We start from the raw sequence: 15,855 nt of genomic DNA on the forward strand, positions 1-15,855 counted from the left end.
GTTTTCGGCGCTATAAAACTGATTTTGTTTTCAGAACATCAAAATCTTATGGGCAACCTATTAGTCTAAAAAGAACACCCCTGATTTAGCAGGTGAGGGAAGGTGGGTGTGCATGTGCACAAAGGCCTGCTGTTCTACACTCATAACAAAAGGGATGTTAAATAGCACTAAAGGTGGTTATTTGGCTCGTATTCATCTACATGCTGCATAAATTATTTAAGTATATATATATAAAAAATGGCTAAAAGTTAATGTATACTATTACTGTTATGTAATACTGTTTCAGTTTGATTGTTCAATGTCCCCCAGTTAACTGTCTGTCAACTTCAGACAGTTCATAAAACTTAGTTTAGTTAGATAATAAAGAGAGATAAGAATAAAGGGAGCGGGGAGCTCCCGTAGCTCACCGCATATCTCGGCGCTATTTCTGCGTCGGGGAAAACCGTGCTCGTCACGGATCTGGGGGACACGAGTTCGATTCCCGGACCCGCCGTCATTTCTCAGAATGTCTTCCCCTGCTCTACATCCCATTTCAACCTGTTTCTGTCGGTCATGCTTGGCCAGAAAAGCGATAAACGCTAAAAAAATTAAGTAAAAAAAAATAAAGGGAGCACAAGTACAGATGACAAATATAGTATGAAGAGGTACACATATATATTCATAATTAATTATATGTATTAAATCTATTTGATACTTTGAAGGCACAATTGCATTTCCAATGAATATTAGGTTAGAAAATACATTTGCTGTATTTAACGTGACTTCCTTTAATCTAATGTTAATTTTATTATATCTGTTCCCATATTGTATTGTACAATAAAATAAATATAATAAATGTTTATCTCTTAAAAAAAAAATCAATTAAATAAAACCTCCAGTAGGCTATAAACCACACCATTTCCGAATACAGATGGACAATTGTTGGTTGAACATATACAGAGACGGATACAGATAATGACGTCTTCGCACACTCCTAGTGTAAAGACGGTAAAAGCACTCGCCTACCACCACAGAGACCTGAGTTCCATCCCCGGTAGTGGTACCTCCGGCTTGGTCAGACGTTCCAACAAACACAATTGGCAGTGTTCACGGGTGGGAGGCTGTTGAAGTATTAGTCCTGGTCATTGCATTAGCAACTCCTACTGGTTGGCTGTTCAGCAGGGAAGGGACCCGGGGGAGATGGCGTGAAGCACTGCGCTCTCCCAGTGAAACTCCTCTGTGAAAAGCAGCTGGCGACTCTACATGTATCGGAGGAGGCATGTGGTAGTCTATACCCTCCCCAGACCGACAGAGGACAGTAACACACACAGGGAATTGGCCAGTAGCGGCTGGTGCCGCTGGTGCCTTGTGGGTCGCAGTTCACGTTAGGAGGTCGAGTTGAAAATGTAATGCTCTGAGATGCTCTGGAGCAATCTCTCTCTCTCTGTCTCTCGGATCAATCAAATAAAATAATTAACACATGTATGTTGTCATTTTAAACAACTCACCATTCATTCATTATGCATCAGCAGCAGCTAAATTAATGTTATAGTTCACAACACAGCAGCGCGTTTTGAATCGCTAGCCTATTATCGTCTCAGCAAGCACAGTCGATACTTTTTTCCGTAGCCGCATTTCGCGGAGACAGCTGTGTATAGCGAGAGAGAGAGAGAGAGAGACTCACTGTTTAGTTGAAACGTCCAGGGCAGGAGGGCTTGATAAAGTGTATAATCCACTGTTGATGTATTCCAGACCACTGTCCACTGTGTCCAGACTGCATCCGCCATATAGCTTGTTAGCCAAGTGTTAGCTTGTTAGCAGTTAGCACCACACAACACAAGTACTTCATTTCTTTGTCCATTTCCGCGTCGAACAGACTGCAAACTACCTGGCGTTCTATCGCCATGCTCTAAGACAAACTCTAACCTTAACCAACTTTGAAAGAGTGCCTAAGCTTAACCGTCTAAAGAACTTGCAGTCACGCTCTAAGACAAACAGCTGCATCTCACAACAACACAACTATCTCTACCACCAACCTAGGAATAAGCTAGAATTGGAACATTAGAAATTGGATTCGGCCAATCAGAGATCGTCTCCGCGAAATTCTGCTACGGAAAAAAAACTGACGTCGGCCAATCAGAGAGCGTCTCCGCGAAATGCGGCTACAGAAATTCTTGACGCTGCTGCCTAGACCGCTTCAAATCGCGCCCGGATTCCAACAGTCATATTTCAACGCACAACGCGTTACGCACTGATTGGCTGCGACGGATACAGCGATCAAACCGTGACGCGCACTCAGAGCGCTATCGCGTCTAGCCCGGGCCGAGAAACACAAAAAAATAAGAATAAAAAAAAGTGAGTCACTTCCTGTTCAGGAAAACGAGTATTTTTAATTTTTATATATTATATTGTGCATTGGAAACACAAACATACTTAACACTTTGGTTGCCTAAGGTTAAATTCATGATATACCATAGATTGCCAGCGCTATTTGTCTATGGAGAAAGTCCCCTTCTTTGCAGGGCTATAACTTTTTAAATTCTATTGCTACATTGCCATTATTAGGGCCCATTCAAAGTCCTATATGTATTGTTCATTGTGTAGCAACGTTAAACTTTTTCATTCACATATTCATAGTAAAGTATGGTCTAATGTATAAGTATGTTTTCATCTCTTTCTGCAGCTTTCTCCAGAACGTGATATATAGCCCCAAATGCATTATATTGATGATGAAATACAGTTTGATGGCAATCAGCGCGATATAAAAAATTCCAACTAGACGTACTTCTAGAAGTTACTACACGTCATCTGATGTTGACCGGATGGGCGAGGGGGCGTTTATAATTCCGTGGGCAGCGTTATACCAATCATCTAATGTGGGTCAAATGTTGATAATAGCAGTTAGTATCGAAGACGGTAACGTTACACGCTGAAACTCACCCCAGTCTCCGCGCGCCGTTGGGCGATCATCGTCGAGTAGAAATCTTTTTTTTTGGTCCACTTTTTCTCCCATTTTTCCATATTTTCTCCCATCCCAATTTCGTATCATCCAATTCAACCCTCCCCTGTCACGAACGCTGTTTCTTGCCTCCCACAAGCCGGCTGCAATGTGGACTAAGTCATACATAGCACAAGTCCCCTCCGGTACTTGAGGTAACAGCAGTCGCATCTTTTCACCTGCGCAGCTCGATCTCTCAGTGTCGAGGAGTAACGCGTGGGAGGCTCACGCTGCCCCCGACACTTCCTGATTCTACTGCGCAGGCGCACCAACCGACTTGTAGGAGTCGCTTGTTCACAACGTTCGATCCCCACCCTTCAGTTTTCCCTCCCCGTAATACGGCCAATGTGTATTACTGCGGACGACCAGCCAAACTGAAAAACAATGTGGAGAGCTGGATTCGAACACGCGAATCCTAGCGTCTCCACACTGGTGGCGAGTGCCTTGCCCACTACACCACCTAGCCGCCCTGTCGAGTAGAAATCTTATCATTATGGGATATATTTTTACCCGGTCCATCTCCAGCTTGTATAATGGTATATACGTCCAAATCATGTTGTTTATCGAGTTATTGCCAATCGATCACCGTGTAGCGTGACGAGCCAGAGTCCCATGACCTATAGCGAGCGCCCGGAAGTACTACGGTCGTCATGACAACCTCTATTCAACATCCTGTTTGGCGATTGCGCCGATAGGCCACCAGATGGCGCTCCTGAACCGCCAGAGAGCTCAGTGGGTCCTGCTGGTGGATCTCAGGCCAGCGGAGGGGACATATGAATCCGATCGCAGATTTTTTTAATATTGATATAAGGACGACGTAACGCGTCCTCCGGCAACTTTAGCATGGCCAGCAAAGACGTCTAAAGACGGGTCCCGGCAGTCAAAGTGTTAAAGAGTAAATATTATTCATTTTAAACATGTTTATATTATTTATAGGGCTATAAAACAAAAAACTAATTTTTTCTCTTCTTCTCTGATATAACAGGTGGGTCGGCGCCCTAGCGCCCCCGGTGGCGAGCCGCCACTGGAATTGGCACTAAATTGGGGAGAGAAATCTACAAAAGAAAGTGTAAAGATGGCCGACCACAGCCAATAGATCATTGAACATGTACACATTGAATTGCTTTGGCACAGAGTCCATCTTCCTGGACTCTGTGCCAAAAACTAGAAGTGATAATGTGCACAGATTTGTGTTGAACTAGAATCAATTGTGTTGATTTTAGAACCGATTGTATGGATTCTAGAATTAGAACGGATTGTGTTGATTCACTTTCAGCAGTGAAACCCAGAAAATGGGTTCAGTTTATTAACCCTTTCACTGCCGCACTACCAAACAGTTAACCCTTTCACTGCGACAATACACAGAAGGTTAACCTTTTCACTGCCACACGACAGAAGGCGACCGTCGGTTGTGTGATGGTAAAGGGTTAACCTTCTGTCGTGTGGCAGTGAAAGGGTTAATAATCGTGCTGTGGTGCAGTGGCTCAGCAGCCACTCCCAGTCACTGTTATGCCAGCGTCACTCGGCAGCAGCCAACCCCCTTGAATTTTTTGAGGCAAAAGTAATTAACACTTTAATCGCCATGGGTTAAATTCATAATTTACCATCCCTCGCCAGCTCTATTTGTCTATGGAGAAGTTCCTCTTCTTTGCAGGGCTATAACTTTTTAAATTCTATTGCTAAATTGCCATTATTATGGCCCATTCAATGTCCTATATGTATTGTTCAGGGTGTAGCAACGTTAAACTTTTTCATTCACATATTCATACTAAAATATGGTCTAAAGTATAAGTATGTTTTTATCGTTTTCTGCAGCTTTCTTCAGAACGTGATTTATAGCCCTAAATGCATTATATTGATGATCAAATACAGTTTGGTAGGAATCTGTGCGAGATAAAAAATTTCAACTGGACGTGGTTCTAGAAGTTTCTACGCATCATCTGATGATGACCGGATGGGCGGGGGATCGTTTATAATTCCGTGGGCAGCGTTCGATGATTCATCCAGAGTGGGTCATATGTTCATCAGATCAGTTAGTATAGAAGACGTTAGAATATAACGCTGAATCTTACCGTGGCTTCCTCGCGCCGCTGGCAGATGATGATTTTTCTATTATGGGATGGAGAAATGCCCGATTCATTTCCAGGTTGTATAATAGTATATACGTCCAAATCATGTTGTTTTTTCGAGTTATTTGCACCGATCGATGTTCACTGCGTCAATACGGAGTCTCTCTAACGATAGCGAGTGCCCGGACCACATATGGATGAACACTACCGGTTCAAAGGTTAATTTCCGGCTGGCGATCTGCCGATCGGCCACCAGATGACGCTCTTGAACCGCTAGAGAGTTGAGTGGAGCTTTGCACTGTGTCTCAGGGCTCCGGAAAGGAAATATGATTTCGATGACAGATTTTTGAAATATTGACATCAAAGACGAGTTACGGCATCTTCGGCAGAATGAGCATGGCTAGGAATGACGTGTAAACTTGTTCCCGGCGATCATAGTGTTAAAGTAATCTTATTACAATACGGAGTTTGACTTGTGTTACCGACTACAGCTCTAAGCAGGTAATCAGTTACCTGTAATAGATTAACCAGATTTATTATTTATTTTAAGTAACCATCCCAACCCTGTTCCCCCAGGTACCTTTTGTGCTCTGGACATCTGTCTGTCTCAGCTGCATGACGTGGGCACTCTAAACATCTGCCAGACGGTGCGGCGCATGAGAATGCAGCGGGCGTTCAGCATCCAGACTCCAGACCAGTACTACTTTTGCCATAACGCCATTCTGGAGCATGCCCAGAAGCAGGGGCTGCTCTCAGCCAATCAATGAGCTTCTGCCCCTCGCCTTCCTAGCCAACCCATGCACCTTGGGGTGTTATGCAAATATACAGCCAATCCATGAACCCCTCCTCGCTCCCAAGCCCACTGGCGTGACCAGTCAGTGTGCACGGGAAGTACTTTTTTCCTTTTTCTTTTCTTCACTGAAGAGGTCTTTGAAACTGGCTAGACGAGACGGTGACGAGAGATGTTTGGGAATACTGACATTTAAGATGCATCAATGTGATAACATTCTTCTGTCTGCTAACTTTGTGAAGTCCTCTGTCTCTGTTCAGTGTGTCTCTGCTAGCTTGTCATTTTTGTTGTGACCGACAAACCGCTTTTTCTGTGATCAGGTACGTGGGATTATGTGATGAATGTGATGTTCATTCATTAAATACATTTTGTTTATTATAAAAACCTGCCTCTTGCAACAATGAGAGTTTAAGGACCTTGAGGTAGCATGACATCTTCTTACTCGCTCTACTTGACTGAAAGACAAGACGGTGAAATCAAAGAGTGCACACACATGAAATACATCTGAAATGACCAGTCTGAGCTTTCGAAAGGTTGATTTAGATTCACCTTTTTTATTTTTCAATTTCCACAATAATTTCACTGACCAAGTGCACTCTTACGCCATTAATCTTTTTACACCATTAATCAAGAGTGCACTCCCACTTCCAGTTTCAATTCAGTTTTATGACCGGCGTCACCTTCCAAAACCCAAGCCATCAATCTCTCAGTCTTAAAATTGTAATTTCCTGGCTTGCAGCACAGTGACCTGTGTCTACAGCTTTTTCTCACTAGCTGTGAAAATTATGCTTCACTGTAATTATAGGCATGTGCTGCTGCGCCAATCTGCACCACTCACACACACACCTGTTGAGCAGTCGATATTGCAAAGATTTTGCCACATTGAGGCATACGTCTACACTGCAAAAAAATCTCCCTCTTGAGAAAGACAAATTTAATCTTGTATTTAGTCTTGAGATCTTGCTTTCTTGAAACAAGTGAAATTTGCCAATGGGGTGAGAAACTAAATAGTGTCAAGGATTCTTTCAGAAAAGGAGCAACAGTCTCAATACAAGATTAAATGACTTGTTAAGATGTTAAATTTTTTTTACAGTGTATATAACTCACTAGTTTAAGACCTCACCCGAGTAGTGCAATAGATTTTAATTAAAATGTTACATAGTGTTGTGGAAGTACTTTGAAATTAGTAAATTACCATTCTCAATGTACTTTTTGAAATGACATACAATGGCAACAATGTTAAATCACAAGAAAATATTAAAGGTCTACATGTAATACTGGGGTTAACTTGACTGTTAAGTTTAGTAACTCATAAATATGGGACACATGTTTAGTGACATTTTCTGACTTAAGTGTGCATGAATCTTTATTGGGGCAAATCGGTATGTGAGACGAGAAATTTATTATGTCAGAATAGTAGAATACTGAATAAGAAGCCACAAAGTGGTAAATACCCAATAAAGTACTATTTATGCGCTTAAGTCACAAACCGTATTTTCTGTGTGAATGTGTTGCTTTAAGTGGATCTTGAGATTCCTGTGGATATTCAATCAACGCTTTCATATGATCCCAATATCTTACATTACAGTACATGTATAAGATTTGCTGTTCAGTGTTTGTGTATGATACTTTACATTATATTGTTGGGTGAGAATATTTTCTTTGCTACAGAATTCATATTGAATTTGCTTGTAGTGAAGTTTTTTTTCCCTTTTTTTTTAAGTCTGCCATCCTCATGCACTCTGGTTTGAGAATTATTGTTACTTTTAATGATGGGACGCAAAATGTACCCCGTTTTATTTTTCTACTCTATTCAACAGCTCCGTTTTCAGTTATTCAGGCTATACAGTTATCAACATAAATTTTATATATTTGTTCTGTTATATAACCAGTAGTATGATTATGACAATTGAATCAAGCTATACTGTATTAAATACCAACTTATGTCAACATGTGTATTTGTTTGTAATGGTTGTGATTTTTTTTTTGGTTTTGCTTTTGGCCACCAACACTTTTTCTTTTTTTTTTTTTACAATTAACAGATTTTGTGAAAGACTCGATAATGTTCAAAATATTTTTTATCTAATTATTGAGAAATTAGTGCTCAGACTCCAGTTACCAGTTATTGCAAGTCAACATAATTAACAAAGTGAGAAGTGATGAAAGTATGAACATGATAGCATAAAAAGGGTCTGCTACACTGGGACCCTATCAAAGTTTCACAAATGTTTTTTAGCAGGCAACTCCATACTGGGGTCAAATCCCTGACCTCAGACAATTAAAAACCCATACGACTAGTTCTTTTCACTTACCCATGGCATTTTCTTACACGTTACACCAAGTGCATAAAAAAGCCAAGTCCACAGAAATCGAGCTGCCCTTGTGAGCCGATCAGTGACAATTATATACATTCATGGCTTTGCAATTTTTTTGTTCCGTTTAGCTTATGATATGTGTAGCATTTACTGTGTACTGCACATGCTTCGTTGTTAACACTTTGAGTGCCACGCAATTCGGTTATGATTACCCTTAAGTGGTCTGCACACGGCGGGCGACCGACGTTGCCTGGCGATGCGATTGTCTGTCGCTCAACGACAATCGCCTGGCCCCCCACACTAGAGCCGACCGTCGCTCTGTCTAGCTGGGGGTGTGGTTATTCGTTTCCCCACGGAGGGAGATATCAGAGGACGGACCGGATGTTAGGTTAGCGTATTAGCAGGTAGCTGTGTTGTGCTTTACGAGGGAACTAAACCCATATTGAGCTGGAATTAAACCACCATATACTAATACAACCTCTCCTCATTCTTCCTGACATTACTGCATGACTGATCGCTACAATACGTTCATTACCACCGATTGGACAAGTATTGTTATGCAGCTGAGAGAGAATGTTTTTTCACTGAAGACGCTGTTCTGTTCTCAACCATCATTTTCTTTGGACAATAAACCTTATAAACGACATAAGCTGCAGCCTGGACATTAAACTCTGTCAACATCCACAACTTATTTTGTTACCCGAGTATATTAAAAACATCTAAGTAGGTGCATTGTGGCGCATTGTTCATTTATTAGTTAATGACAAGCGGCCACTATAGCTTCTCCACTAACGTTATTTATTTAAATTGTTCCTGTTAATAATAATGAACATAAGTAGCATGGTAATAATACGTAGGTTATTGATCAATGAATGTATTGATAAATTAATGGTGTACAAATGATACACCAGTAGAACTTCTGTACTACTTCTACTGTAGAAGTCATGTTATTTCCTCATTGTCCTTGCTGTGTTGCCGCTGCCGTCGCCTCAAAAAATAGGATCGAGGCGATTTTTAGCCAGGCGACAGAAATAGCTGCGCGACCGTCGCTTCAAAATCTCCTGCCATGTGGGTTCTCTCATTCATAACAATGGAGGCGATACAATTCTGTCAGTTGGCTCTCAAAAAAAGTCGGTCGCCTGGCTAAAATCGCCCGCCGTGTGCGGAGCCCTTTAGAATGCCAGCCTTCTAGTCGTTTCCGTGGTCGTTGCACTATGTTTGCGAAGCTGTGTTTGTGTTCTGTATTATAGCTGTAGAGACACGGTGTGGCTCATTTTGACAAACATTACTTGTAGTCCAGCATGGGAATAATAGTTTGTTTCCACACGCTGTAGTTTGTAGTTTATTACACGCTAAACATCGCATTTTCAAGATAGTCTTTTTTCATAGATCGCGAGATAAAACGCGGTAGGTGCAAATAAGCCCAAACCGTTCTGGCTGATGCCCTGAAACCCTGAATACTCCCAAATCAAAGCTATATGTCATGTATATATATATACCATCACAAAATCATCAAGGGGGGGGGGGGGGGTAGTTTTAACTCAAAACTATGAACGTGTTTGCCGAGCATGTTTTTCGTCCAGTGAAACACAGAACTGTGATCGTTAAAAAACACTTTTCAGATTCGGTAAAATAGACATAGAATGTAGCTTACCTTAGCCAGAAGGTATTCCAAGAAGAATAATTCCAAGTGATCGCTGGCCAAGCAGAAATTAAAGTTAGAGTGTGATTCAACACAAGCCATCGCAGTTCAGACACGGATGATACCGCCACCTGGTGATAGTCGATCGGCATTGCAGTTCTAATGTGTGGGGATGGTCGAAAATGATGCAGATCGCTCTGGGCAAGTCTGTAGAGCGGGGATCAAAGTAAAAAGATCAAACGATCCAAAAACGACTTTTTACGTTTTTGGCACTCAACCGTTGGCGCCCAATAACGACTTTTTACGTTTTTGGCACAGAATGTGTTAAAGACTAATGCAAGTGGGTTATAAATGTTTTAATTATATCAATAGTGGACATTCATTGAATGAAAACTTTATTTAACAGATTGCAGAATGGGTACAATACAGTATGGCTCAATACACACAATTGTTAAGGGGATGCAGACCAAGACCTTTGTCTTGTTTACATCAGGGTCCCCCATTTTCAATTCATAGTGACATTTATGACACTCAACATACATGACATGACATTTATGGCATAGGGACATACATGACATACAATTATAGTACCGTTACATTTGTGACATATACGATATGCAAATATACAGTACTGTTACCCATAGATCCTAACAGAGAATATATACATACGGTGGGGAGAAAATATATACATACGGTGGGGAGGAGACTGTCTATTAGGTGGGGGTGGGGGGGTTTGGACATTTACGGTGGCCAGTTTCGAATTGCAGCCTCCCGTAGGTGCTCTTTAAGAGCGGTTTTGAATGTGGGTAGGGATTCACATCTTTTTACGGCTGTGGGTAGGGCGTTCCACATTGTTGTGGCATAATTGCGAAATGTGTTTAGTGCCTTGTTTGTGCCGAATATGGGTTGCACATGATTTGTGGAACTCCCTCTGGTGTTGTGGGCGTGGTATTCACTGACCTTTGGGAAGTATTTCGACATGTACATGGGTACCTGTGTAGTGTAGTGTATCTTTTTTCTTTTTTATCCACTTTTTCTCCTTATTTTCTATTTTTCTCTCATCCCAATTTCATGTTTCCAATTCTCCCCTCCCCTGTCTTGAACGTTGCTCGACTATGCCCCCCACTGGTCGGTTGTAGGGAGGATAGAAGCCTTGCATCACATGTCCCCTCCGGTACACGAGGAGGCAGCCTGTCACATCTTTTCACCTGCCAGTGCGGACTCTGTGGCGAGGTGTAACGCATTGGAGGCTCACACTACCCACGCTACTTCCTGTCTCTGCTGTGCAGGCGTCCCCCAACCGACCTGTATGAGTCGCTGTCCACAACGTCCAAATCCCCACCCATCGACTTCCACCCTCTAACTCGGCCAATAAGTTAGTATGACGGCTGGCCCAAGCCGGAGGCAATGCTGACATCCGGATTCGAGACCGGAGTCTCTTGCATTGGTGACGAGCGCAATCTCCGCTGCGCCACCCAGCCGCCTGTGGTGTAGTGTATCTTGTAGACCAGGCCCATTGCAAGTTGCTGTACTCTGTCGTCTACTGTCTCTAAGCCATCCTAGATTGTCAAAATGGGCAGGAGTGAGGTGGGTTTTAGGAGTAAGGTCAAGCAGTAGTCTGACCAGTTTATTTTGTGATGTTTGTAGTCTTGTTTTTAGGGCCTTTGAGATGCTTTGGTACTATGAGGTGCAAGCATAGTCGTAGTACCCTTGAATGAGTGCTCCTGTTAGTCTTCAAGGTATTCTTGTTTACCAGAGAGGAGATCCGGTACAAGAATCTTCATTGGTTGACTTTTTTTTTATTACATTGGTTGCCTTTTTGTCACAGGAAAGATTTGCCCCTAGGATGGAACCCAAAGTGAAGGTGAAGCCTGTTATTATATCGTTTCATCCCGTTCCCACCCCGGGGGACTATGCAATTTTCACTCTGGGTGAAAGATCTATTGGTGTAGAATAGATTTAGGAATATAATGTTGTCCATTTACAATCCACCCGGTTTTGCGCAATTATCATTTTAAAGTCGGGACTAGATCTTTACTCGCGAGCGGATACTTAGGTCATCGCTAGTTATATTTCATGTAAGTGGTACGAGTTCTGTCACGTGTCTTGCACTCGACCAATAGCAGCCGCTTTGTTGCCAGGTTACCCGATGACAACACATTTGCGTGATGGGAATTCCGGCTCTTTTTAGAGAGCCGGTTCTTTTGGCTCGGCTCACTAAAAAGAGACGGCTCTTTCGGCTCCCAACCGGCTCCTCAGATTTTTTGTTGCTTAAATTAATTTATTACCAAAAATTATGTAAAATGTATTACAAATGTAAAAAACATAAATGATATCAAATGTGTATCATTTATATAGCTTTATTTACATACTCAACATGAATTAGAGTGCTACAAAAAATAGTGTCATAGCCATTTGCAAGCTCTGGGTTGTAGGTGGTTGTGGTGTACTGGATGATGCTGTAGAAAAGATTGCAGCAGCAGCAACAGTTGCAGTAGACACACTGGCACCTTCATTAACACATTGGGTGCAAACAATGAGAGATCTCGTTATTGGCCATCATGCGTTGGTTGCCAATAACGAGATCTCTTGTTATTTAATCGTTATCTCTCTTATTAGCGATATCCATTAATTTTTCATCCGTCCAGCCTGACATTATCATTGGGAATGGCTCTGAGCTCAAAGGGCAAGTACCGCCCCCTATCGTCTCCCGGATGGTAATGCACATCATTGGATTGGATTGAGTGAAAAAGTGCATCAGAGAAAAACTCCGCCCCAGGGTTTCCCCACCTCTGGCAAGCAGTGTCGTGTTACCAGATACACTGGCGAGGCTGGAAGCATGCTTGGATCATGCGTTTTGGACTATAACGTTGGATCAATAAACGCGATCAATATTTGGAATGGCGATCAAGAATTGGATTCATCTTTTTGCAGAACATCTGATCTGAGGTAAGGAATCTATCTTACCAGTTTTGGGTTAATCAGAGTTGTTTTTCACAACCTGTGTGTGTGTGGCGTTAGGCGCTGAGCGCGGCAGGAATAAATGATTTTTCAGCCCGCTTTTGTATCATGCATAAGAACACAAATACTCTTGATAATCTAGCGTTTATTTGAAAACGATTCATAAATCAGCCGGAAAACGTGTTTTGTGTATTCCAGTAAATGGCTATTTTCGCGGAATTTCTCTGAAATTACTAGAATTCTCCGAAACTATACTCATATTCAAAATGGTATCTAACGAAATGTTACTGAAGCTAAGTCTGTAGTACCTCTTGAACTGTATAATCGTATTGCCTGGGTTATGTGCAACAGAGGACCCAGCAGTGGGCCATTATGTTGACATCCCACATGACTTAACCTGTTAAGCTGTAAGCTGTATTTCGCCTAAAGGTACATGCCTAAGTAAATGGAAGATTGCTCCACTTCTGCAAGGTCAATTTGCATGTTCTTGGTATCTAGGAACATCTAGGGACCTGGGGGTATGTATTTCCAGTGTCAGAAATATTGTGTCTGTTACTAGGCTTGAGTAGATTGTAATGAAGAAAAGGAGAATATAAATTATGATTTATTTTTGCATCTGTGCCGGTGAATAACACCATGTTACAATTGTGCCGTAACCGAGGTCGCTCACTGAGCTCATTCACCACCTTATTGAGATCAAGTGTAAAAAAAATCTAAGCAAATGAATAAAGGGAAGATGATTAAACAGAAGGATTTGTAGATACAGTAATAAATGATCATTTTAATTATGAATTCATATTTGACCTTGAACTTGACCTTGACCTTATACATCTATGGATAGGGAAAATGCTCCTCTTTCCAATGGCAGGGTTGAATCTGGATTTAGTCATTTCCTTGCGGTTTTACGATAATTAGCATTTTTCCGATAAATTCGTATTTCCGATAAATCGTATATAAAACATCAGTAAAAAATGAAAATATACACTTTGACTACTGTTTTGATAGGGTTATGGTCTTTACTATTGGCTACAAAAAATTAAATAAAAAAAACATCTCTTAACATCCAAGGGCCCACATGTGGACGATTCGCGATGCCACTTTGCCGACCTCTAGTGGCTCGGGTGTGCATGTCTTTTAATACAATATAGATAGAATTAAAGCCCTATTTGTTGCCTGTCGGTTGCCCTTTCAGGTGACAAAATCCGTTCAGCAGTTATCGAGTTACATGCCGATATGTGAGGCATGCCCCAAAGTACGCAAAAGTACACATTACCCCCGACTCCCGGGGCTCTAGCTCCATCAATCATTTGGCGATCTCGAAAAATCTTTGCACAGGGTTGTAGCCAATGAGTGTGGCTTTCCAATGATACCCCATGATATGATAATTGGGGATCTAATACGGTCTCTATTGATCGATTTATGATAAAGAAAAGCAGGGTCCCCCCATAGGGGGCTTAAGTAGTTTTAAACAACCTTAATTAAAGTGCTTTCAATTTGTCAGGACATAGTGTATCTTGCATCTAGGGGGTGGAGACAAACTCCCAAGTCATTGTGTCTTGGTTTAACTGTACGCCATTTGACTGGGTCGTCACAAGTTGTGTTTCTTCTGAGTAGATTAGGACACTCTGCCTCATGGGATACAGTTGTCAGTCTAGACACAAGCCTTGCTCAGTTGCAACTCATTGAGGGCAGAGATAAAATACCCAGGGCCAAGGGTTTTGCAAAGAAGGTTCCTACAACATTGGTCTGGGATAACATTGATTTGGGGGAGGAGACCTTGTCAGGTTGTGGAACCACACACCACACCAATGGTTCAAAGTTCTATTGCTGCATCCGTGTCCACAACAGCCAGACAGCCACTATAGAAAGGAGTTTCTTCCTTCAAAGCAGCATCCCCATAGAACAGTACCAACAGTCTAAAAGAGAAAGGCCACAGAACTTACTTACTTACAACTTGCACAAAACTGTGCAAATGTTTCTAAGGAAACTGAGGATAGGGCTACATGGGATAATAGTGGTGAGGATGATAGTGGTGAGGATGATAACACCAGTGTTGCCTGGGAAGTGTGGTGGTGGATAAGGGTGTGGACTGGGGTTGGGATGTATAGGGCGAGGGGATAGGGTTATACAGTAGGTAGTGTGATTTGTTTGTATTTATGTATCTGCATTCTATTTTGTTTTTAAATGGAAAATAAAAAGGTTAATGAGTAACTTATTGCTTTGTCAATTTTTTTTTACATTATTCCAAATTAAGGGGATGGTGTAGTGTTTTGATTTAACTATCTTGATCAAAAGTGTGTGGGTCTATTCTTTTTCTCATTATACTATCCACTGAACTGTTTTATGTGTACAACCTCAATCTTTAGAAAATTGTACCAGCATCTCTAATATTGCAGGTTGGGAATCACAAGGTAACGCATTTTTTTTTCATACTGCATACCATGGTATAAATTCACATTCAAAGTATACTTTCAGCATCATAATGCATGGTGGTGGTTCAGCATCATAATGCATGGTGGTGGTGCAACATCATAATACACGGTGGTGGTTCAGCATCGTAATGCACAATGGTTCAGCATCGTAATGCATGGTTGTGGTTCAGCATCATAATGCACGGTGGTGGTTCAGCACCATAATGCACAATGGTTCAGCATCGTAATGCATGGTTGTGGTTCAGCACCAGGGCCGTAGCCAGGGTTTAGAAATTAGGGAGGTCCATTTATTTCTTTGGCCCAGACCGGCCCACTATAATCGGTCGGACACCAGTACACCATCCTTACGGTCCCCTTAAATATGCGTACCTACTGTACTATTCCCCCCCCCCAACCCATTACAAAGCTGGGTAGTAAGTGCCATGGACAAGTGGACCAGTGTACTCACTCGCTCTTGGCTGAATCTTGTTTTGGGTGGTGATGTAAAAACACCTGCATCATAGCAGGCTCAGGATGGGCAACGTAGTCTATAGCCTGTTCATCCCTGTCTCTCTCCTCCACAACCTGGCTTGACTAGACATAAGGAGAGAGATGATTACAATTAACTGGTACATTCAGGTCCAGAATTGTTGGAATCCCCTGACAAAGATGTGCAAAAAGCTGTACAAT

General features: G+C 41.9%; 1 protein-coding gene across 1 annotated transcript in view; it reads left to right on the forward strand.

The window, feature by feature from the left end:
- Positions 1-7,786, forward strand: part of ptpn9a (protein tyrosine phosphatase non-receptor type 9a) — a 49,135-nt gene extending 41,349 nt beyond the window's left edge. Inside the window, exon 6 of the mRNA XM_084315530.1 lies at positions 5,623-7,786. Within this exon, the coding sequence (XP_084171656.1) occupies positions 5,623-5,813 (191 nt within the window). The 3' untranslated portion in view covers positions 5,814-7,786. The remainder of the gene's footprint in view (positions 1-5,622) is intronic.
- The last annotated feature ends 8,069 nt before the right edge of the window (positions 7,787-15,855 follow it).

The sequence above is a fragment of the Notolepis coatsorum genome (assembly GCF_963971535.1).
Source record: "Notolepis coatsorum genome assembly, chromosome: 6".
Taxonomy (NCBI): domain Eukaryota; kingdom Metazoa; phylum Chordata; class Actinopteri; order Aulopiformes; family Paralepididae; genus Notolepis; species Notolepis coatsorum.